The following is a 25,657-nucleotide window of genomic DNA, read 5'->3' on the forward strand; positions in this document are numbered from 1 at the left end:
GAGGTGGCACATGCTGCCTGCTAATAGCAGTTCAAACTAATTTTTGTATCAAGTCCATCAATTCGAAGTAGGACGTTGGGTCCCTCTGAAGTTTAACTGAGTTTTCTTTTAAGACAAAAAGTTGCTTTCACGGTCTTATTTCTTAATTGCTATGCTTAAGAGTCAATTTGTTTTATGCCCCTTCCTCAGTATCGTAGCGCAAGTCTTGTGTTCAGAAGCCCAGTGTGACATTGTCCTGATGTAGTAGTGTCTTACTGGTTTTTTAATAAATCTTTTTGTATAAATGTGTGTTGACTGTCATTGTTGCAAGACCAGGGACACATGTTCAAGTTCTGAATCAGAAGAGCAGTTTCTGGTTTGCAGTGGATATTGTGTCACTGAAGGAGTGGCAGTAGTTAGGTAATACTAGATTGCAAAGGGGACTTGCTGTCCTAAAACAGTTCTTGTCTTGCAAAATGCTTTACAGAGCAAAGGTGGAATAATTTTTAAAGTATAGCATAGAAACAACAGGGAACTTCAAGGAATGCTTAATAGTAGCCTGGCTTCCTGCAGGAAGAGGGGAAAGGGACAGAGGACTGGAATCAATGAATTTGACCTTCCCTGGGCAATAGCTTGCAAGCGCTGAGTTGGATGTGTTACTTAAGAGGAGGGAGGTTGTCTGCAACAAGTGAGTATTTTACAAGCTGCAGTCTGGATCAAGGTATGGCTGCTATTTCATGTGCTTTTAATAACAAATTACTGAAAACTGTTAATGGGTAATCTTGCCTCTGAGTTTTGTAAGGTGGTGTTGGGCACTGCACAGAACAAGTCTGATACTTAGCTCTGTATCAAAACATGTAATAACGCTCTGAACATTAGTGACTGAGGAACTGCATGGGCTTGGGTGACTCTGGGGATAACGGTACACGCAAAAGTCAAGGACCAATTTTCCGTTATCTTGGGCTATTCTGATTCAGAAAATATTTTGTCTACTGTAGAGCAGTTGTCATAGTCTTTTACGAAATCCACCTGCGGGTCCTGAAGGAGCTGGCGAAGGGAGTTGCTAAGCCACTGTCCATCATATTTGAAAAATCGTGGCAGTCAGGTGAAGTTCCCGACGACTGGAAAAAGCGAAATATAACTCCCATTTTCAAGAAGGGGAAAACAGATGACCCACGGAATTACAGGCCAGTCAGTCTCACCTCTGTGCCTGGCAAAATCTTGGAGCACATTCTCCTGGATGGCATGCTAAGGCACATGAAAAACAACAAGGTGCTTGGTGACAGCCAGCATGGCTTCACTAAGGGGAAATCCTGCCTGACCAATTTGGTGGCCTTCTATGATAGGGCTACAGAATTGATGGATAAGGGTAAAGCAGTTGATGTCATCTACCTGGACTTGTGCAAAGCGTTTGACACTGTCCCACACGACATCCTTCTCTCTAAATTGGAGAGATATCAACTTGATGGATGGACCACTCGGTGGATAAAGAACTGGATGGATGGCCGCACGCAGAGTTGTGGTCAATGGCTGGATGTCCGGCTGGAGACCGGTAACAAGTGGTGTCCCTCAGGGATTGGTGTTGGGACCGGTCTTGTTCAACATCTTCATCGCTGACATGGACAGTGGGATTGAGTGTGCCCTCAGCAAGTTTGCCGATGACACCAAGCTGTGTGGTCCGGTTGATACGCTGGAGGGAAGGGATGCCATCCAGAGGGACCTTGACACGCTTGTGAGGTGGGCTGATGCCAACCTTATGAAGTTCAACCATGACAAGTGCAAGGTCCTACACCTGGGTCGGAGCAATCCCAGGCACAGCTACAGATTGGGCAAAGAAGAGATTCAGAGCAGCCCTGCGGAGAAGGACTTGGGGGTGCTGGTCGATGAGAAAATGAACATGAGCCTGCTTCAGTGTGCGCTCACAGCCCAGAAAGCCAACCGTATCCTGGGCTGCATCAAAAGGAGCATGACCAGCAGGTCGAAAGAGGTGATCCTGCCCCGCTACTCTGCTCTTGTGAGACCTCACCTGGAGTATTGTGTGCAGTTCTGGTGTCCTCAACATAAAAAGGACATGGAACTGCTGGAACAAGTCCAGAGGAGGGCCACGAGGATGATCAGGGGACTGGAGCACCTCCCGTATGAAGATAGGTTGAGGAAGTTGGGGCTGTTCAGCCTGGAGAAGAGAAGGCTGTGTGGGGACCTCATAGCAGCCTTCCAGTACCTGAAGGGGGCCTATAGGGATGCTGGGGAGGGACTCTTCATTAGGGACTGTAGTGACAGGACAAGGGGTAACGGGTTAAAACTTAAACAGGGGAAGTTTAGATTGGATATAAGGAAGAAATTCTTTCCTGTAAGGGTGGTGAGGCAGTGGAATGGGTTGCCCAAGGAAGTTGTGAGTGCTCCATCCCTGGCGGCATTCAAGGCCAGGTTGGCCAGAACCTTGTGTGGGATGGTTTAGTGTGAGGTGTCCCTGCCCATGGCAGGTGGGTTGGAACTTCATGATCTTGAGGTCCTTTCCAACCCTAACTATTATACGGCTATATGAAAGGTTGCAGCAGCATGTGATGACATGGAAATAACAGAGATAATCTATAAGTACACCCTGCATTTTAATTACATTTGGAACTTGTTGATCATCTACCTGTTGAAGTAGCAGTAGATGCAAGACGGTAAGTTGTGAGCTAGCTGCTGCAACTCAGCTTGAGTCTATGCCTTTTAATCTTTCCAGATAGCAGACATGCATTTAAACTGTCATTCTGTCTCTGCGGCAGAAATATTAGGAGCAAGATTTATAGGCTGTTTTACTGCAAAGTAATATTTAAAATGCCTTACGTCTATCTGAATGAAAGCATCTGCAAGCTATGTGCACATTGAAGGTTTGCTCTTCACAGTGCTGATTCATGATTAGTAGAGCTCAGAGTAGAGCTGTAAAGGTAACTGCATTTCTGTGTTGAAGGGTGGGGAACTGAGCACAGTCGGCCTAGTATCAGACACAGATTAAGAAAGGGTTTTACCTTGCTTAAGCTTTGTTTCTAGTCGACATAGGCTGAAATAGTCCTGCTGGTCCTGAGCTGCAGTTTGATGTGAAACAGTTTGGGTTCTCCCTAAAACTGCATCACACGCAAAATATTTTAATCATAATGTGATGCAAATGCATTTTCCTTGCCTTTCACCTCAACAGATCTTACACACTGCTTCCATAGGAACCATTTTTCTGAGCATGGACATGCAGCCATTTCAGTGGGGAGAAATGAAACTAGGAAGCAGTTTTTTCCCTAACAGGCATATTCAGGTGTGCGTGCCTGTGTTATCTCTTGATGTTCTCCTGCTTGTTCAGCTCTAGGTTAAGAAGTTAATCAGAAATGCTCAAATCCATACCAGGAAACAAAACACAACATTCAAGCACAAGGAACTCAAAAGATACACAGCACCAGTCTCGTGCTGCCTTGCAAAAAATGGGAAGGAGGATGAATTTAGGGCAGTGTCCTGTGCTACAGTTGAGAAGGCTGGCTTTAGCTCCCACACTTGCTACATAATCTTGAGGAAGCCAAGCTGTCAAAGGTGTCTAAACCCAAAGCTCCCTGGAGTTACTCCAACAGTCACCAGGGAGCTTAGATCTCTGAAATCTCGAAGATAAAAATTCTTACTACACTGCAAGGTCCTTGGGGACCACAGCAGGGGAAAGCTGTTGTCCGTTCAGAGATCGCTTGTTGAGTAGTGGGAGGAGAAAGGGATCTCAGATGCTTTTTCATTGCAAGTGAGACCTATTGAATCCTGCCTGAAATCACAGAGATTCTCTAAATGTCAGGACAGCTGTTTGCTCTCATTCAGTGCAAAAATCTTGCCGGCTTACACTAACATCCACCCTGCACCCCTTTATGTGTGAACTCAAACATCTGGGGCACTGAGGTTACTTCTTCCCCTATCTATTAACAGATGATGCATTCATAGAATAATAGAGTGGTTAGGGTTGGAAAGGACCTTAAGACCATCTAGTTCCAACCTCACTCTAGACCATGTTACCCAAGGCTCTGTCCAACCTGGCTTTGAACACTGCCAGGGATGGAGCATTCACAACTTCCTTGGGCAGCTCATTCCAGTGCCTCACCACCCTCACAGTAAAGAGCAAGAATTCTTCCTTATATCTAACCTGAACTTCCCCTGTTTATGTTTGAACCCATTACCCCTTGTCCTGTCACTACAGTCCCTAATGAAGAGTCCCTCCCCAGCACTCCTATAGGCCCCCTTCAGGTACTGGAAGGCTGCTATGAGGTCTCCACGCAGCCTTCTCTTCTCCAGGCTGAACAGCCCCAACTTTCTCAGCCTATCTTCATATGGGAGGTGCTCAAACCCCCTTATCACCCTTCTCAAGGCCTGAAAGAGCAGCTATAGCTCAGTTTCTGAGGCAGCCACACAATAAAAGCAAAGCTGGTGAGACAGAAAGGCAAAACACAGATAAGCACTCCAAGGACAGAACTCAGTTACTAACATAGCCACAATATACCCAAAACCTTAATGTCAAAATCTGTTTTTCACTGATCTTAAATTAGAAAAAGCAGCAATAAGTATAATCTGATCATCATCATCATAACTGTCCATTCAATTCTCCATAATCAGTACTGTGAAACTACTTGAGCCTGAATTGCTTATTTGTCCTTGTTTTACAGCAGTGTAATTCCACTGGTGCCAAGCTGAAATCTGAACTACATCTGTCTGTTAAAGACAGTTTAGGTTAGGTCACAGAATATGTATCCTGTAGCAGCTGCATCCACCTCTATTTCTGTCTCTGGAATACTTCAACTCAGTCAACTGCATACATGCCAGAAATAAAATGAATCAAAAGCACATGGGAACTCTGCATAAATACAAAACCCAACCTCATTTATTGTAGCTTCTTATACATTAATTTTCTCAACATCCACTGGGAAAACATAATGTGGTACATGCTGCAGGAAATCACATCAGTGGTCCTCTCTCCAGAGTAATCTCTTCTGCCTCAGTCTCTTCAGAATCATATGGACAAGAAGTATAATTCAGGGCTAAGAATCCAGACTGCAGTATGGAACAAGACTAAAAAATTAATGATGTCCTGCCCTTTGCACTGTAAGCTTCTGTTTTTTTTCTGTACACACCGCAAATTAAACAAGTTTTATAAAGAAAACACACCCTAGAGCTGCACAGGCTTGATGCTAACTGCATTGAACTGATCATACGGCCACTTCTTCACTTAAAAAAGAAATACATGTATACACACAGCTGTTTTATGTAGAAGAAAGCTACCTAATAAATTCAACGGAAAAATACATGTAAAGGCTTTTTATAAAACTGACACAATATTATTTTCACGCTGATGAAAATATTTATGAGAGACAGACACAGAGAAACACACATACCTCATGTCTAGTGCATGTCTAAATCCTGACAAGAGCTTGGTATTGCTAAACACAGTTAGCTGCAAGTGTTTAAAGGACCTTCAGTCCCAGCTTACAGCCTCTGCTCCTTGCTGTCTGACCCTGTATGCTGACGACCATTTTGCACAAGTTTTGCTGGCTGCAAGTTTCCGCAGCAGTTTACAACCAGCCAGGGAAATAAAACAGGGCTAAATCTGACCTTCATTGAATTAAATTGAGACTATTCCACTGGCTTTATTTGGACTGAATGTTATATAAAATACTTAAACTGATTTGCTGTCAAAGCAATGGCCACCCAGCAGTAAAAGCTAACTGTAACCAATGAACAAACCATGGAACCTGTATGGCAGTTCCTCCATCACGCAGCTTGGTTAAGTCATAAGAAATGGACATGGCTTTTTGAAGCAGTGAGGGAAAAGCATACTACAGTCTGCTTCTCCAGGAAACTTCTGTCATATATATACAACTTGTTTCTTATAGTCTCTGCATTTAACCTTACTCATACATTCAACCTCGTGCAAAACTAGACTGAGAGGCAGCTTCCACAGTTGCACCCTTTAAGCTGCAGCATCAGACCAAATCAACCTTGCAGTAGAAGTCTCTTTTCTACATGCTTCTGGATCAATGCACTACTGGCCATTATGGGAAAAAAGTGAAACACACAGCAGATGTAAGATACAGTAAAATATACATGCCTGTCAGCTGCTGACAATTGCCACAGGTTATCTGCTTCCAATACTCATCCTCTCCATTCAAAATAAAGACATATGGTAACCTTGTTAATATCAAAATATTAGCTAGTGATATTTCCAATGGCAAAACCATACCTCTGATCCATAGTGTCTGAAAATGTTCACAGAGACACTGCGTATCAAAAAACCTTCAGGTTACAACTGCGTATTGAATGCATGCCCTTGTTACAAAGAGATGCACAAGGATTTTGGTACACTACCCAAGCAAGTTCTGCTGTACTGTTTTATATCCTTCAAGGAATATTTGGTTGTCACAAACCTTAAGTAATTGCATTTTAAGCAAGAAACAAGAGAGCAGGTTTAAAACTGATGCCTATGAGTCTCTATAAATACCCTGGAAGAAGAAAACATCAGAAATCCTTGTCCCAGCCTGAAAGTTCATCTGGAGGGGTTCCTTCTTCAGGTGGATAGCTGTCAAAGTAGCTGCAATCAGTTGGTCCAGACAACTAGGACATTAAAAACACAAACAGAACTTTGTTTCAGAAAGTAACTTTTGAAAATACTTCCCATTGATTATGCATTATTTTTATTGCTACCAGTGGAAGAATTAAAGGCTATGGATGATTTCTCTCAATGGATGCAATTCCTCATTCTAAACCACCAGTAATGAAATTGTACAACAGAATAATGGCATTAGCATCCTTACACAAAACCACTGCCCAAATACTACCAAATCCTAGATTTTGACCACAGCCCTATAAAGTCAGTAAGAAAACTGGCCACACTGCATACAGTTTTGATTCAGATTTGTTTAAGGCAAAATCAACACTCATGGGGTAGCTGCTCAAAGCAGACCTCGGAATTATTTTTTGCTTCAAACTGTATTCAAAGTGAGTTTCGAATTCTTTGCCCTCAGTCTTTTTTTCATTTTAGGGCACAGAGAAATGGGCTGTTTAAAATAGGCAGCTTATTCAATGATGTGCTGTAACTTGATATGAAAAGAACACAGGAATTTTCACTCTGCACAGTAATGTGAATAGTGCATTTTAATAATGTGTCCATTACTGAGGAAAATAGTTCTTTTCAGTATTTGTTTCTGACCAGACACTATTTATTCTAGTAATGGTGAAAATCTATGCAAAATACACAGGCAGAATAATATTTCCATTATTTAATTGAATTTAAGTGATGTATCACTTGCTGTCTCTCTTTCATTCCACTAAAAATGTTGAGCTATAATAATTCAAATGCACCTCCGGGAAATTTTGCTGTCACCATCAGTTGTTTCTTTGTAGAGAAGCACCTTTATGTTAGTTAAAGCATTATGATATTGAAAGTCAAAGCCAATACCTCTCTTTTTAAAGGTGATATTAATTTCCTCACTTTCAGACCATCCCAGTTAAAACCACTCAACCACCTGATTAAAAAGAAATGAGAGACAGGGAGAGACCGAGAGAAAGATTGTTTTCTGTCACTATACTATTAACAGCTGAAAAACATGTGAACAAGGGCTATAAGACACTTTTTTTTTCATTACAACTTCTGTCCATGTGATAACAGTTGTTGAAAGGAGGAAACTTAAGCACTGTCATTGTCATACAAGGGAGTGGTAGCAGGGGGAGCTTCAGGACCACCAGATGCATTGCATCTCCTCTGTATAGAGGTGCCAAAATGACAGGCAAATTAATATACCCATAAGCACAGCCATGCAAAGATAAGCACCCCTTTGGATTACCACCCTCTTTTAACAGTATGAGAGGAGACAAGTAGAAAAGTCAAAGCACTTCTTTTACCAAGCACAAATGGCAGGGCTTAGAAACAACTTGGATAAAAAGCAGGAAATGTTTAATCCAAAGAGGAGTTTCTTCATTAGAAAAGAGAAGACAAAACCCTAATATTACTCCAGAGCTCTTAACTGCCATTCTTCAAAAGCAACTATTTATTGGTTAGGAGGTCTGAAAGATGCTGAACTGGCATCAATTTCTCTGATAACTGAGTTAAACTCCTACATGGACAACCCGCAACAAAACCAGTAAATAACAAGATGTTTCAGATAATCATGCTGAGGATTTATATTTATATTGTTGCCTGCCTTAGTAACAGACACTCAGTAGCAACAGAGGTCGCTCCGACGCAATCTGCCTGGAAGTGCCTGGAGCTTTATGGGTTCACTGGACAAATTAAACCCCAAATTTTCTTGGCAGCCTCTTTCACTCACCTATGCTTCTTAATGTCATTAATTCCATTCCTCAGGTTGCCTAACCTTTCGGTAGGGTTTTGCCTTAAAAAAGAATAAGGATTATTATTTTTTAAAATATTCTCCTTTACTTTTTTTTTAAAGAGCATTTATAGGTCCTAACTGCTTGCATTTAAGTTACACAGGGATGAAGCTTGCACACAACATGTGGTCTTATGAGGAAACATAATGAGGTGTTGCTCAGCGCTCCTTTCTTTTGGGGATGGAGAAACCTTCCAGGAAGTCAAAGTGGTGTCACTACGCTGTGAGCAGCACAGTGGGAAATCAACTGGGTGAATTTTAATTGCACAACTCCTTTTTCTTGGCCAGTAGGTCTGGTCATGAGTTACAAAGGATGCAGACCAAAACTGGCAGTTACAAAGATCCTTTCAATCCTGCTGCATAACCACAGTGTATACTGTTTCTCGTGCCATGGATGAAATTCCACTGAAGCTGGGGCTTCAAAGTCAGCAGTACTGCCAGCCACAGGTTATGCATGCTGCTATACACTAATGCTTCTGATTTATGCTGTCCCTTTTGAAATATCACCTTTTTGCACATTTTCAAGCAGGCTTAAGTCAGTCTTTGAAGCATCCTACCCTTTCTGAAGGAGTTACATGCCTAAGTCATTTTGGGAGCAATTTTTGAAACACAGTGTTTGATAATAAAGTTAAATTCTTTATCTCTTTCCTCAGCCCAGACTTAACAATTTTCCCCTAAGATATGTTTCAAAAATAATTCACAGGTACAGAGAAAAGCAGAGAGCCTTCACCTGCAGACTATGAGGTGTGACACACAGTCAGAGGCATGCAAGTGCACCGAATATAATCAGAACAGACTATGCTAGGTATCAGAACAATTGTAAATGAAGTTGTCAGGAATTTAACACTCTAGACCTGATCTTAGATCATTCCATCTATCTATTCCCAGGCTCTGCCACAAAGTGCACCTCCTACCTGCAGAGTCTGCGGATCAAATCCTCAGGCCGCCTTGTTATTACCTTAGGAAAATCCAGCTTTTCAATGCCTTTGAGAATCAAATTATATGTCATCATTTGATCTGCCCCAGAGAATGGTGGGCTAGAAAAAGAAAGCAACACTGATAAATGGGATGGCTGGCAAGTGCATATGTGGCCATTTCTCATCAATTCTCATCATATTTGAGAACATGGAAAAAAACCCACCTCCCTAGTTTTACAACCTTCAGCCTTTCAGTCTGTTTAAGATATTAGAAAGGTTTGAAGCTGAGAAGCTGCCTGTAGGTACCAGGGAAAATGCATGATTATATGTGTCCCTGTGAGATAGACTGCCAGCCTAACTCAGAGAGGCTTCATGTTGTACTACTGGTGAAAAAGAGTTGACATGGAAGTGTGCATGGAGGCAAAGAATGAGCCCTGCTTATAGCTCATCAACCCCACTGTATCCCATCATCCACTAACAGGGAAAAGAACAGTCTGCTGTCAGCTGTTCCTCACAGGAAACATCATCATCAGGTAAAGGAACTATACACCCGCCACTTATAGCCATTGTCTGGCTCCTTCTTTGGATGAGTAAACCAGAATTGAGGATATGTCCTACGCTTTGTGGTGTTTCTGAAATGATGGAAAACATGCATAAGAGGGAATAAGAAGTATTTTGCAAGTCATTCTTGTTTGCTGATGGAAAAAACCCTAAATTGTTTATTTTAAAAATAAATAAATTAGAAAAAAATTCTAAAAACAAACAAATGAGGTAAAAACTTGGAATAGGAGGCACTTACCTGCCAGTAAGGAGTTCATACACAAGAATCCCAAGGGACCAAAAATCCACACTGAAGTCATGGCCCTTACTCAGAATGACTTCAGGGGCAACATACTCAGGGGTTCCACAAAATGTCCAGGTTTTCTGCCCTGATCCAATCTTCTTTGCAAATCCAAAATCAACCTGATCAAAATCAACATAAGCTGCATAATGCAGAGGTGTTTTGCACTGGGAAACCTTAGGTCTTAATTCCTTCCTCACCTCCTGAAAAGATCTCAAGAATTGCCAGTGTACAGCTAAAACAATTACACAGTGTTGTGAAGGAGAAAGAAGTAATTCCACTGGATTGCTGAATGATATAGAACAGATTCATTTATTCTCATGAGTAATTTCCTGAATTATTTTTCTTTTGGATAGAACAATCTATGCTTTCCTTGAGGACTCATGATTTACAGCCCATGGAAAATGGCTCATTGTCCTCAGAGTGGATATTTCAAGGTCTCTGAAGGGTATTCTCTTTGCACTTTCCATGGTAGAACCTATTACTGCTTAAGGCTGGACAGGAAGGTGATTCTGCACCTGGGAAATGTGGTTCCTGCCTTTACATTAAGATTGGCTGCTGGGAGAAATTATTTTGCTGTTTATGCTGTGGCAAGAGCTCTTGGAGGCTACAAATCTCATTTGTCTGTGGCTTGCATGCCTTTGTTTCTTACCATGCAATGAGTAGCCTGCCCTCTTTTCAATGAAGTATAAGGGCTATTAAACTCCAGGATCCTCATACTATAATTACATGCTCTCTATTTATATCCCTCTGCAAGGGAACAGGATACAGGCACAAAAAGGATAACATTACAAAAGGATTACATCTTACCAGTTTTATATATCCTTCAGCATCCAAAATTAAATTTTCTGGCTTCAGGTCTCTGTAGATAATCCCTATGTGATGGAGATAGTCAAAAGCCTCTGTCACACACCCAAAGCAGAACTTTGTAGTGGCTTCATCAAAGCTGCCTCTGGAACAGAAATAATCACTATCCTTGCAGATCATTAACTTCCAGAAAGGCCCCACTCATTAACGAGATAACATACATACACCCAGAACATTAACAGCTTTTTTTTGCACTGACATTCAGTACATCATTCATATAGTTGAAAGCTGAACTAAATGTCTTTTTGTCAGCCCTTGAATACAAAACCTACTCAGTACACATATGGAGCTAACTGGTGATTTTAAAGGACAAAATTCCACTTCGTTTGCCATTACCTGTCTCTCAGCAAGCTCCACAATTCCCCTCCAAGGCAAGCCTCCAGTAGCATGTACACATACTTACTATCTTTGAATGTGCGATATAGTCTGTAAAGACAAATGGCAGCTATTTAGGAAAAGCAAAATAAAACACAAGACTTCAATGTCTGTTCTCCAGAATTCAGATATACCAACCCTCATTCTTAATAATGCTGCCCCATGGGTCAACTGGGGGCCAGCTTTCATGCGAATCTTATGTTCAACTTACTTTACAATGAAGGGAGAACATATCTGCTCGAGGATTTTCTTCTCAGAATAGATATGTTCCTGTTGTTTGGTGTCCACTACATGTTTCTTCTTTATACGCTTCATAGCAAAAGCCATGTTCTCATTTTTCACTTTAACCTGTGAATAAAAATGATGAGTGCATGTGAGACAAAGAAAGGATGTTTTACCGATCTGTTCTCAATAGATACAGTGATATCCATCTTTTTCACCACATTATAGGGCTGAAATTGATGACTGTATTGAGGGATAAATGCCAGATTTTCTATAGAACTGTTCTATATGATTTTAAGTCAAGTCAAGCATCAAATCTTTTTAGTGTCCCAGTGGCCACTTGTAAATTGAAGTAATCTCTGTGGTCATTTTATGTATACAAAATAGCAGCAGTTTGGATAGGTGCTACATTTTAAAGCTCCTAATTTCAATTTAAGATTTCTAAACAGTAGCATTATACAAAAGAACAAAAAGCAGAGTCAGTTTATGAAGAATGTTTACAAATAATTTTGTGTTATACTGAAATATTTTCCAGTATGCAATAAAAAGATGGGAGTTAAAACAGGGCTTCCAGGAATCCAAAGAAACAGCTATCAGTGTTCTTCAACTGGCTGAGAATTCAAGCCTTAGCTTCCCATTCAGGTGATGCTGTAGAATTTCCAAGCTGACAGTCAATCAATGTGGAAAGTTTTTTTTTTGTGAAGCATGAATCAAAATAAAACGATTGATGGTCTAACTACTGTAAAGGATTATTGACTTCACTAAAATCACAGTCTCCTTTAATTTGCCATTACCTTCAGCAGCCTGCAGAAGAAGAGTTTTTCTTCATGCTCTCCCTGAGTTTGTTACTCAGCCAGAGGAGAGCAGAATCTAAGAATTTAGTGCAATTAGGCTCTTTACATCCTAGAAACACAGTTGTTCATGCTGTTGAATACGACTCAAAAGGGCCAGTACAAATTGTTGGAAATTTCAAAGTCAATGCACCTCAGAAGCTAGATTACATTGGTTATAGTTGCTGTGGGGCATACCAAAGTAATTCTAACAACACAGACTATGTCATGCTGGAGATTATTTCAGGTCCAGACAGCATCTTGGAAAAAGGCTTGCAATCCAGGGAACACAATGCAGGTAGGCACATCTGCAAACTTCACACACAAAAACTGATGAATATATGTCTAGTGACCAGGAAGATGCTTCTAACAGCAGGAGATGAAGGCATGCAAGAACGGATTTTTTTTTCCTTTGAACACTGAAGTCCACAAAGTGTTTTTAAACTATGCATTGCTTTATATAGAATTACCTCTGTCTGAGAGGCCCAAGTATTCAGAATATTAAAATATTTCATATTTTTCGGCAGTTAATCATTAAGACAGAGAACTACTTGAATATGTTTAAAACAAACTCTTACAAGCTCAACCCTTCCGAACCCACCAACACCCAGAGTTGTGATAACTTCTAAATTCTGGAATGGGGAAGGAGGGAACTGGGCTACTTTTTCCTTCAGCTCTATCATCTCCAAAGACACGTCTTTGGCCAACTGTCCGCAGAAGGATCTTCCTCTGCATTAAGAAAATTAACATAGGTTAGTGCTTTCCTTGCCAGCAACCTGTATCACAGTACTCTAATACTCCTATAAAAAATAAAAGAAAAACCTTCTTAATTCCTCACAGAAACTTAATCTTGTTTTATGCAGAAGCACTTTCTCTCTGGACATCCTATTGAAGTGAATTAGAAACAAAATGCTACTGAAGTTCACTAAGTACAATCAATGGTATTTTTATCAAGATTAGGTTGATTAGGCTGATTAGGTTCCTAATTACAGTCAGGTACAAAACCTGGGGCACTCCAAGTTGGAGAGCTGATTTCTGAAGGAGTGTGTACCAGTTCCAGTAGAATGATCAGAAATAAAAATGCAGTTATATCTGTAAATAGAAGAAAATCATACCCTGCTAATATCCCAATAGTGCTCAGGTTGAACTCAGAGGCAGATAAAACTACAAATGCAGTCCAGAGCTAAAAGCAAACTTTAAAAGCACCAGTGCTACACTGAAACATTAAAAATAAATGGTTTATTTTATGTCTGCTTATTTCTATTTGAAATGGCAATTAGTCTTTTGTACAGTAACACAGTTTCTTTAACTTTATTGGGAGTTGGCCTTTCGGGTTTTGCCAGCCAAAGAATTTACAATCAAAATGCAAAAAATTATTTGAGCACATTTTCACTTCTTTTCTGTGCTCAGTTTTCATGGGATAGAGTGAATTCTTGGTTTACAGTCAACAGACTGAGATTATACGCAATTTTTGTTTTGGAAAAGAAATAAATTATTGGACTCCATAAGCTTATCCAGTTATTATTATATTGATTGCTGTCATTCCTAGGGCCCCACCTCTATCAACTACCATCCATGATTTTACCTACATATCTATCGCTCTTTTTATGATTACCTACTGAAGATGTGCCTAACAAGTGATCTGACTTACTTTGCATGTCTCTTTTCATCAGCGCGGGTCAGATTAGCCACATAACCTTCCAGGTAAGTTTGGAGCTCCTCGTAAGTTCCAACAGTTTGATTAAATGTCCTAAACCCCCAAATGAAACAGTATAAACCACTGAACACACAGTGGAAAGACAAAACCCCCAGTATCTGTGCTGCTGCACCAAGGCTTTACGTTGCTTGTAAGTCACAACCCAGACTAAGCTTTACACTATCACTCCGACAATACAAATTCTAAAAGGCAGTAAACAGCTGAAGAGGCAGTAACCAGCTGAAGAGGCAGTGACCAGCTGAAGTACCAAGCTTGGTTTACTGAAGTGTAGGGGGACAAAGTGCCTGATTTCCTCAAGGTCATTTCATGTTATGTTTAAATAATTCGGAGCAGGCTGGGTGTACTTTGACTTCCACATGCTTATTAAATGTGGTTTCACCATCCCCATCACAGGAATCAGGTTGGCGTAAGTCCACATTACCAGTCCTTCCATTCCAAAGGATATGGCACTGTGTACCTAGGGCTCAAGTGATTGAAAACATCTCTGCCTCTTCATAGATTAGTAACAATACTGTAGGCAGAATAGGCTTAGAACAGTACTAACAACAATCATCTAGTACAACAATCATCTAGTCCAACTGCCTTACTGACTGGTTATGCTGTGTTTGACACACCCCAGGATGTGGTTTGCCCTCTTGGCTGTCAGGACACATTGTTGACTCACCTTGAGCCTGTTGTCAGCCAGCACCCCTAGACATGGTTCTGCAGGGCTGCTCTCCAGCCACTCCTCTCCCAATCTATACTTGTGCCTAGAATTACTCCATCCCAGCTGCAGAATCTGGCACTTGGACTTGTAAAATTTCATGTCATTAAGGACTGTCCAATGCTCCAGTCTATGTAGATCCCCCTGCAAGGCATTTTGTCCCTCAAGAAAGTCAACAGCACCTCCCAGTTCGGTATCATCAGCAAACTTGCCAATGGTGCATTCATCTCCTGCATCCAGATCACTGATAAAGATACCAAACAGAACTGGCCCTAGATAGACTCCTGAGGAACACTGCTGGTGACCAGCCAGATGTAACCCCACTCACTATAACCCTTTGAGCCCTGTCAATTAGCCAGTTCTTCACCCAGTGCACCATGAACCAGCTCATCCCACAGTTGGACAACTTGTCCAAAAGGAGGCTGAGAGGGACAGTATCAAAAGCCTTACTAAAATCCAGAAAAACTACATCCACTGCCTTCTGTTCATCCACTAGGCAGGCGACCTTGCCATAGAATGATATCAAATTAGTTAAACTGGACTCTTCCTTGAGGAGAGGTAACCCAGGTTGACTGTGCCTGATGACTGCATTATTCTTTAAATGCCTTTCAGTAGCTCTCAGTATAATGTTCTTCACAATTTTTCCAGGAGCTGCAGTTAGACTAACAGGTCTGTAGTTCCTTGGGTCTTCCTTACAAACAACAAGAATTTCCAAGACCTGCTTGTCACAGCAGTATGCTATTACTAGTTCATGTCTGGGAGGCTGAGATCTCCTACAAGGACAAGGGCTACGCATCCAGAACTTTTTCGTAACTGCCTACTGAATAACTCATCAGTGCTTACATCCTGGCTGAGTGATTGTTAGTAGACACCCACTACAATATTTTCTTTGTTTTCCATCCCCCTAATCCTCACCCAGAGGCTCACAACCACATCATCACTAACTGTAAGGGTTGTACAATCAAACCTCTCCCTTTAGTGCAGTGCGACACCTCCACTTTGCTGGCCCTGGCTATCTCTCCTGAACAGGCTGTAGCCTTCCATGCCAGCACTCCAACTGTGGGCTTCATTTCCTAAGTCCCACTAATACCAATGATATTGTAGCTCTGGGAACTGCCCAGTTCTTCCAGGTCATGCTGTTTTGTTTCTCATACTGTGTGCCACCCTCCGTCAATGCCATGCCAGCCCTTGATTTATCTACTACAATCCTGTTGGTATCCTCTTCCCCTAGAATGCACCAGCTTTGGTATTCTTCTCTGCAACCTGTTTAAACAGGCTAAAGAAAAGATGACAATGCATTCACAGATCAAGATGCCATTTCCTGAGTAGGGACAGAATCTTGGCCCTCACTAGGAGCCCTTCTGGGTTTCAGTAAAGAAAAGCATGGTGGCTGTTCGCATTTCAGGTAATCATCCATACAGCCAGCTTCGAGAAATACAGGTTTTTGTTTCACTTTCCACTGGGAGCTTCTTTTATCTTCTGTCTGCTCCATTCTTTTCCACTTTAGGAAGTGTAAAATTCCTGACAAAACCAGGCATTTGTCTGCATGTCCTGCTCAGCAAAAGGACATCCCAGAACCAGGGACAGCAGGGGATTTTGATGTTCCCTGAGCCAACGAATAGTACTTAACAAATGTGAAACCTCAGCACCACAAAGAGAGAAAGAAAAAAGTAACTCTGAACTACTCTGAGCTTCCGTGCTCCTGCACCTTCTGTCAGCCTCTCTTCATAAAGTCTTTGTCTAAAGCATAGCCACAGCTCAGTATCCCAAAAGCATAACCACTCATTCAGTATTCATTTAAGAAAACATTGTGATTATGCCTACAGCGAAGTCACATCTTACTGTTAACTTACTGAAAAAGAATGCAAATCTTTCATTAAACAGTAGCACAGTACTTACTCTCTATCTATAACGAGGCACTCCACACTGTATTCATCTGCAATAACATTTGCTGATCTGACATCATCACTAAAAATTGAAACAGAAGAATTTAGAAGCATACAAAAGTCCTCAAAGCACCACACACTGTACTCATGAAGAGTCACAGCTGCTATAGGTGAAACTCCTCAAAGGCCTCTGCAGCCTGTATCCAGATTAGCATTACTGAACCAAGTACATAATTATAGCATTTTACTAGCCATTCTTATTGTCTAGTACAGTATTTGTTTTCCAGTCTCAATAGGGTTTGGATCATGACTTCCTTTAGCAACTTTCCAAGAATTTAGGATGAGCTGTATGTAGCATTACATTTATGATGATCTCAATTACATACGATGTAATTAGCATTACAGCTTACCTTTCCTGAGGTGTAATTAGCATTACATCTGGTAGTATATCAGGATTTACTACTCACTTCTGAAATAATTCTCAGATATAAAACATCTTAAAGACCTAATGATCCCTACTCAATTACCCATATAAACATGTGCTATATATTTGAACATATCTCCTTTTCTGTATTTCTTACTATCATGTGCACCATCATGGAAACAACACCTCAGTCCAGTAATTACGGTACCTATCCATACTAGGAGTCATATAGAGCCTGGCATAAGGTTTCATCACAGCTTTTACTGAAATATAAACTATAAGCAACAATGCAGAGAGGGCCAGCATTTGACTTTTTCAAGGAAAACCAAAGGTAGATGACAGCATGTACGTTCAAGTTCTCTCTACAAAAACCAAAACATTAAGACAAATTCAGTCATTGCCTTCATCTGCTGACCTTACAATCAAAGCAAAGATTATATTAAAAATAGCCATGAGCTGTATAATCTGATCCATAGTGATAGGTCATTTGAAATACTATACATTGTGAAACAGACAATGTGAACTAACCTAATCAGAGCCTTTTCTCCAAAGTAATCTCCTTTATGGAGATTTTTAATCAGCTGAGGCTGTGAGTGATCTGCAGTACTCTGGGTAACTATTACCTGGAAAGTACAGGAACAAAAATTCAGCAAAGCAAGTTTCCAAGTATTGCACGGTTTCCCCTTCCCTTCTGAGTATTTCATAAATGTCTTAAGCTCAGTAATGATGCAGAAAGAGTTACAAATTTATATAATTACTCCCTCCTCACAAAAAATTAAAACCTTCAAACATTTTATGATTCTGTGATCTCTGATTTTTGCTGAGATGGAAAAATTAATATATTCATTACTGCCCAACTCCCAACATTTTCTCCTCTTATCTTTTAAAACAGAGCAAAATAAATTGCATTTTACTGAAAAATTGAAAAGTGCTTCAGTTCCCACAGTGGGCAGGCATCATATGAGCTTTTTGTCTTCTCAGCTAAACATACAGCCTCCACAAACATTAACTCACACTTCCCGTCATTAAATTACACTTCCACAGTAGCACACATTCTGCTGATGCCGCAAACCGAATCAGGATATCGCCAGACAGAGACATGTTTTGGAAACTCAAAAACCCAACTGGAAGTTTAGTGATGAAAATTTGATTTGATTCTTTAGAGTCCTGTGTCTGCCTCCAATCTAACAGCTAATGGATAAAGGCTGCTGCCTTACTCTTCTGGGAGAAGGAATAGACCCTGAGTCACGTAAAAGGCCATTCTCCATTTAACCTAGGACTCCGCTATTTCTTAGACATTTCACAAGTCTATAGCTTGCCCATCAGATACTGACACATTCAGGAGAAGACATAGGACCAAACCTCGTTTACAAAAAATAGAATTTACCTCTCTGTGTCAGTGTCATGATGCTTCAGGACATACTTTGATTACATTATAATTAGAACAGTATAACATGGGTTCATTGTGAATATTAGGCTCCCTGAATCTCTGAAAAGCTTTTCCAGGCTTTTATCACAGTGCTGTGAATTTAACAGCACCCTCAAAAACTCTCTGCACAGATTTTACTATAGACCAAAGACCACATCCTTTAAAGTAGGTTTTGAAATACAGATGTATATGTTACTTTGTAAGTTAGATTTATTACATCTTACCTTTCCTTTTGCTATTATAAAGAAGGTATTGCCTTCTTCTCCTTCCCGAATAACATAATCTCCCTTGTCATAGTACTCCTGTTGTGGAAGGAGGGGAAGAGAGAGACAATACTGTTCAATACATGATTAGCTTCTTTGAAAATTCTGATTACTATGCAGAGTTCTTAATACATCTGGATGTTCCAGTGATGTTTAACTTCCTATCTCCTGCGTATGTTGCATTCCATAATATACAATCATTCCCCTAAATAAAGCACAGTGGCCAATCTGTAACATACCTTCATGCAGCAGCATGTTGTTTGTTAAAAAACATATTAACACTGGTATCATCCTTATGAAGCAGGGGAAAATGAGGAGAAAAAAACCCCAACAAATAAAAAGCTCTTAAAAGAGTTCTAGATCAAAATCCCATTTCCAAAATTATTCTGGGCTTGACACCTCAGTGGGAATGCCTAAGTCATTTATTGCAAGCTACGAAAGCATCAACTTTTCTGTGTCTGCCAAGGAACCCTGCCTTATTTGTTAAACTTTCAATCAAGCATTTTTCCATGTTAACTTTCAGCTTTGTAATCTGTTTCTCATAAATAGCCCTCATTTTTTTCTCCTCTAAGTGTTTCATCTTAATAAAGGCTGGATTATAGACCCTCTTATCTACTTGCTTGGTTCCTTCCATGTCAAAGATATAACTAGGTTTTATGCTACTAAATGTTATTATTTGTTGCCAACCTGGAATTCCACTCCAAAACCATTGTCATGTTAACAAAAGCTTGGCTGTTTTTTCATTTTTTTTTTTTACTTATTTATTCTTCTTTGTTATTTTGAATGCTTGCTGAATACTATTCAGAAAAACTTAACAGTCTCTTACCACCTCCAGGCAGTCTATGATCTTGGTCAACTTATCCTCAGGTAAGTTTTTCAGCAAGGACACGCTTCCAGAAAACAGAAATGCAAAACAAAACCAACCAAACAAAACCAAACAACAAAAGTAGTTGTCACTAACACTGTTTTAATGATCTCATCTATACAACTTCAGTACTACTTGGACAAGTACTAAAAGAGAATCCAACCGCAGTGTTGATTTAGTGAACTTGCTGTTGAGAAATAAAAAACTTCCCATCCTAAGCACTCAGACTTTTAAAAGTTAGGAAATCATAGAGCTCTCCAGCCACCCAGGCTCAGCTAAGAAGTATTAATAGAAATCAAAGGTGGAGATGGATGCAAAAATACACACCACATTTTCTGCATGGCCAGGCCTGAGGTCTTGATTTGAAGCCAAAACAGAATGGTAATTCTTTGTTAAAGAAAGAAAATATGAAATCAGCTGATTATGGTTTGGAACCTCTAATTTGACCTTCTTTTTAAGGAAAAGCACTGTACTACTCTGTGTTCCCTGCAGGACGGAGAATTATTCTACTCTGCAGATTTGCTAGTAATTTATATTTGTTCATAAATTGAGAGGCATGCAGTTCTCATATTCAAGTTTCCAAGGGATGAATATTGCTTAATCTACTCCATCAGCAAATTAACTTCTACCTAGAGGATTTATTTAATTCTATTTATTTAATATATTGTTTTAACTTCTAGCCATGTAACCTTCCCATGGATTTGTTCCATTACTTAAAAGCATTCAAGAACCTATTGCTGTTTCCTAATGTAATACAGGATAAGGGCAATCAAAATGAGAAAAAAGATTTTATGAATCTTCAAAAGAAAAATCAAGAGAGGCAAGTACTGAGGCTTTTGAGGCCCTTTGCATTATGAGCACTTTTTCTCTTTGTAAGGCAGACTCTGTATTGTGCACCTTACGAAGAAGCTGAAACCAGTATTAGAAATATAAATGCTTTATATTTACCTTCTAAGGAAGTTTCTGTATTGCTCTTGTCTTGTTTGTGCTGTCACTCTCATGATATTTTGAAACACTTCTCTGTCCAATGCCCATGTTTTAACACTAGTGATTGCTTAAGAAAACAAAAACCAACAACAAAATCAACAATGCTTCCGAATAATGTGATGGAAGATATCACAGTATCAGGTCATGGTACTAGGCAGACTAGCTCTTTCAAAATGCCCAAGGCCAAGTTTTAGAGTATATAGCACCTACTGCAATCAGGCTTATAAAAGAATTCAGCTTCTACTTAAACAATGCCCCCTGAAGAAAGTCATAGGTTGCCAAATGGCTCCTCCACACAGCACTTCCATGCAACTCCACAGGCTGAGTAACCTTGAAAACCTAGTAATTTACTATGAGCACAAACAGGGCTGAATACTTCTAAAGATCTACTTGTAATGACGGACAGTCATTGCGTTCAAAAGCTGCAATGTAATCTGCAAAGGAGCTTATTTGAAAGAAAAAAAACCTTATCTGATTTTTTTATCATTTATGAGATAAATGTTGAATAATATGTCTCGAACCCATTCCTAACTCACATTACATGCAAAGTTTGTGAGATATGGAGTAAGATAGAAATAACAAAGGTCAAGAAATACATTTCATTTAATCCTGTGATCCTCACACAGTTTTCCTCCAATGTAGCTATTTTGTAAGGGAATAAAGAGTAATCAAAACATTAATCATTATCTTTCGAGGAGTAATCAAAATATTAATTCATAAGCATGCATAAGATATAAAAAGGACATAAAAGATATAAAAGATATAAAAAGGACATGGAACTGTTGGAACAAGTCCAGAGGAGGGCCACGAGGATGATCAGGGGCTGGAGCATCTCCCATATGAAGACAGGCTGAGAAAGTTGGGGCTGTTCAGCCTGGAGAAGAGAAGGCTGCGTGGAGACCTCATAGCAGCCTTCCAGTATCTGAAGGGGGCCTATAAGGATGCTGGGAAGGGACTCTTCATCAGGGACTGTAATGACAGGATAAGGGGTAATGGGTTCAAACTTAAACAGGGGAAGTTTAGATTGGATATAAGGAGGAAATTCTTTCCTGTTAGGGTGGTGAGGCACTGGAATCGGTTGCCCAGGGAGGTTGTGAGTGCTCCATCCCTGGCAGTGTTCAAGGCCAGGTTGGATGAAGCCTTGTGTGGGATGGTTTAGTGTGAGGTGTCCCTGCCCATGGCAGGGGGGTTGGAACTTGATGATCTTGAGGTCCTTTCCAACCCTAACTATTCTATGATTCTATTCTATGATTCTAAGATCCAGCATCAAAGGTACAAACCACTAAGCGGCCTCTATGTGCAATCACTGGCATAACAGAACACATTGCACTTTTTAGTTCAAGCAAAATAAGGCGATTCTGTTCAATTTAATATCTTATTTTAAAAGACGCAACACCATATTCAACAATTTTCCTTCTGTCATAAGAAGGAACAAAGCTGTTTTCCCTGGGATAAAGGAAAGCTGCAGAAAAAAATAAAGCAATTGATATCCTCAATTTATCATGCACACAGAATACAGGAAAGAAAAATGACAGGTTTAAAATGATGCGCAGTCATTGCTCTTTGTACTTAACCCTGATATACACATATGCTCTCAACAGCCATTTATCAAAATAACTCAAAAATAGATTTGGATGTTGGAAAGGAGAACAAAGGTATTGCTTTGGTTTTGTTTTTTTCCTAAATAATGTCTTCCAGGTTGCTTCGCATGAAGAAAATACGGCAGGTATCCAAGCTATCGTGGATGCTTTTCCTGTGTCTTGCACCTTAACTAAAGAAAACAATTATACAGCTAGAAAAGCGCATATAATTTCAAAAATGAGACAGAGAAATTTGTAAACATAGGAGTAAATCACATTCCCAGTGTCAAACACAGCTACTGAATGTAAACATGCTGCTGCATAGCAGCAGCCATGGAAATGCTGTCTGTCTGAAGTCCTTCACTTGTCAGTTTTCAAAGACTTCAGGCAAAGAGTGTCTCTTGATCCAGTATCAAGAAAGAGTTTTCATGTATGTATTTACTAGTCATTTATGGCATTGTACTGCTCTTCCTTCACAACAAGAAATACAGGAAAGCTATTCAGAAGGGGCTGGTTTCTGCAGGGATTTTAAGTAATCAAACACAGTTTCCTGCCCATAATTGGACAGCTCTTGTCCTACCTCAAAACCAATTAATGTTAACAAAGGTGTGAAGCAGCATGACATCTGACTATGCAGAAACACTACTTTATAATGCTAATACTATACAGCAAGGAAAACAGGAAAATAGGGAACGCATTCAAGTAGATCACTGTGCTAGTAAGAAAAATAATCACATTATTGATGCTGCTCTGTTTATCAGGCAACAACAAAAACAGATTAGATGTAATAATTTCCATCTGCACTGCCATCAATGATTAAATGCTTAAACTGGAAGCAGGAAGAAAGACCAGGAGCTTTTAAAGCAAACAGCTTCTTGTTTTATTCAATTTGCTCATTTTTAAGTCAACATGAACTCTTCATTTTTACTGGTGGTTCAAAGTTCCTGCAGATTTAGACAGGAAAAGAAATTAGCCTTTAAACACAACTTTTATGGAATGGTAGAGAGTGGGAAAATTAAGATTTTTATCGTATTTGGTCACTTTCTGGTGTGTCACAGAATAATTCTGGCAGGTTAGAAAGTGAATTAAAGGGTACTTAGTGGATGAATACCCAGTTTTATGCAGGAAGAGGCGTATATGTGTCAGAGCAACACTTAACAACTCCATCCTGGTCTGCTGGTAAACACAAAGCAAAAGCCAGTATTTGTCTCAGAGAAGCAGCACATCTCGCCTGGAAGTTTCACCTTTTCCACTACCACATTTGAGATCAAACTGAAATCTCCTGAGTGCCAGTTGCAAATATCAAGTGCAAGAGAATATTGGCAAGACTCAGTAACTTGATGATACAGAACTAAAAGAAGTAAAATAGCAACTAACTCCTACATATTTTTTTCCTCTTGAATTACACTTTATCTACCCTATTAAAAACACCACGGTTTCAAACTAACTGTAATTTCAGCCTCAGAGTTGCATTTGACACAAAAAAACCCATAAGAGTCAAAGACCACCAGTGCTACTGGATCATTCAACATTAAAACATAGTCCTTCCATAGCAGATAGTTTGTACAGATCTGGCTAAACAGCAGATCTATAGATGCTTAATTGCTTATCAAAGGTCATGATAGAGATGGAATTATATTCATGGCATAGTATTAGAGTTCCCAAAGAACTCAAGAAAGGAAAAATGAGCTTACTGTAGATAATCAGGACACGTGGAAATGTATTCAATGAAAACTTTAAAGATAACCTGGCTATAACAAGGACCTCACAAAAATTTGCAGTTTTCTTTCTTACCAATGTTGTTATAGTAAACCTTAGGTACCTTTCACAGAGGCTGTCCGTGTGCAGTTGTATAAAATGGCTAGTTCACCAAATGCCGTCCACACAGGTATTGAGGAGAGTAGTTTATCCTGCTGAAAGACCTCCAGGCTGCCCTCTGTCAAAAATCATCAGGATAATAGGCGTTAAAACTGAGCTCAACTGCACAGAGTGAAAACAAAACAATATTCTGCCTTTGCCACTCCCTGGAACAACGGAATAGGAGAAACAATTGCAAAACAGTAGAGGTTTGTGGGGCTTTTTGGTGTTTACTTTGTTGGGATTTTGGGGGCGGGGGGTATAGTTGTTTTTTGGTTTGGTTTGGTTTTGGTTTTTGGTTTTTTTTTTGTTTTTTTTTTTAATGTATTACTAATCTAGAAATCTGCTCTGGAAGGGAGGGAAAGCTGAGAGAAACCTTTCAACACTAAAAGGCCATGGAAAACAGCCCTTCTAAATCCCGATGGGATAAGCCTTTGCTACAACAAAACAGTCAGTATAGGTTCAGATAGCCTACTGTAGCGTAGACAGACCAGTCTTAACATAGTGAACTCCTGAGGTTTGCCTGTTTATATGTGCTTATGTATATATGTACAGAATACAAAGGAAAGGACAGAAAAACAAAAAAGCACATTAAATCTTCAATAAACTGTCTTTGAGCCTTACTACAAACCTAGAGAAAGTAAAAGAAAATCTGAATTTCTTCATAGGTTGTGGTGCAAAAAAGCCTTCTCCTAAATATGTTCTGAAAGCTTAGCCCTCTTCTCCCCAAGAGACCCACTGACTCCTCAAAAAAGGTCTCATGTGCCAGAAAAATTTGCATGTGCACAACTTCCTCATATTTTATGTTTTCCAAAATGTTATCATTTTGTCTAGCAAGAATATGACTAACACATTACAAATCCTGCCTCCTCTTTCTCCCTGCAGCATCTATGTTATCCTAACACAGTGATCATCAATCATATGAAGCAAGAAGCCAGAAATATGTGCTTTCCAAAAATCTGTCGTTTGAGATTTGAGCATAAGCACAGTGGCAGTCAGCACAGATGACTACTGCAGTGAGATTACTTCAGATCTGCTGTCAATACTTTAGGAAAGTCTCCCTATCCAAAGGTTTTTTTGTTGTTGTTGCAGCTCTTTTGAAAACAAAACAGACCTCTAATCTTTGAGAACAATAAACTCAGAGCTCATCTCACAATTTCCCTATACACAGAAAACTGGTATAAGCTTCCATGAATGTTGAAAAGTAAGTTTGTTTCAGAAGTGGCTTCATTATTATGCAGTTTTCTGTATTTTAAAGTATACTTGCTCTTCCTTTGGCTATAGCTACAACAGAAAGGATTTGCTGACCTCTGGACTTTCAGAAATGAAAGAGGCCATGAAATAACATTAAATCAAAGTTTAAGTTTCTAAGGCTCTTTTTGTTGCTCTTACTGTTTCATAAAACTCAGAGGTAAAACATGCATTGCCCTCAGTAGGGCCGGCAAAAATGATTTAAGAGCACAAACATCATCATTGTGGTTTCCTGCAAAGACTTCTAAATCGCATTCCACTTTCTAGCAGTTGCGCACTGTAT

The 25,657-nt window shown here is 39.9% G+C and overlaps 2 protein-coding genes across 9 annotated transcripts in view; one reads left to right on the forward strand and one right to left on the reverse strand.

Moving 5' to 3' along the window:
- HNRNPD (heterogeneous nuclear ribonucleoprotein D) overlaps positions 1–284 on the forward strand; it is a 10,137-nt gene extending 9,853 nt beyond the window's left edge. Inside the window, exon 8 of the mRNA XM_065689518.1 lies at positions 1–284. This exon is cut by the window's left edge and continues 36 nt beyond it. The gene's annotated coding sequence lies outside the window, so the exon portion shown is untranslated.
- Positions 285–4,839: 4,555 nt separating this feature from the next.
- Positions 4,840–25,657, reverse strand: part of PRKG2 (protein kinase cGMP-dependent 2) — a 30,812-nt gene continuing 9,994 nt past the window's right edge. Inside the window, exons 4-20 of one of the 8 annotated variants that reach the window (XM_065689541.1) lie at positions 24,089–24,202; positions 20,648–20,753; positions 19,661–19,724; positions 18,796–18,873; positions 17,671–17,765; positions 16,732–16,800; positions 14,064–14,162; positions 12,991–13,141; positions 11,572–11,708; positions 11,322–11,411; positions 10,929–11,070; positions 10,077–10,240; positions 9,275–9,397; positions 8,301–8,363; positions 7,433–7,499; positions 6,476–6,588; positions 4,840–4,982 (exon numbers count right to left, since the gene is read on the reverse strand). In XM_065689541.1, coding sequence (XP_065545613.1) covers positions 6,493–6,588; positions 7,433–7,499; positions 8,301–8,363; positions 9,275–9,397; positions 10,077–10,240; positions 10,929–11,070; positions 11,322–11,411; positions 11,572–11,708; positions 12,991–13,141; positions 14,064–14,162; positions 16,732–16,800; positions 17,671–17,765; positions 18,796–18,873; positions 19,661–19,724; positions 20,648–20,753; positions 24,089–24,202 — 1,658 coding nt within the window. In that variant the 3' untranslated portion in view covers positions 4,840–4,982; positions 6,476–6,492. Of the gene's footprint in view, positions 6,589–7,432; positions 7,500–8,300; positions 8,364–9,274; positions 9,398–10,076; positions 10,241–10,928; positions 11,071–11,321; positions 11,412–11,571; positions 11,709–12,990; positions 13,142–14,063; positions 14,163–16,731; positions 16,801–17,670; positions 17,766–18,795; positions 18,874–19,660; positions 19,725–20,647; positions 20,754–24,088; positions 24,203–25,657 lie in introns of those variants that run through there. The other 7 variants (XM_065689549.1, XM_065689538.1, XM_065689557.1 and 4 more) reach the window with 7 other exon arrangements.

Source organism: Lathamus discolor, chromosome 1 (genome assembly GCF_037157495.1).
Source record: "Lathamus discolor isolate bLatDis1 chromosome 1, bLatDis1.hap1, whole genome shotgun sequence".
NCBI lineage: Eukaryota > Metazoa > Chordata > Aves > Psittaciformes > Psittacidae > Lathamus > Lathamus discolor.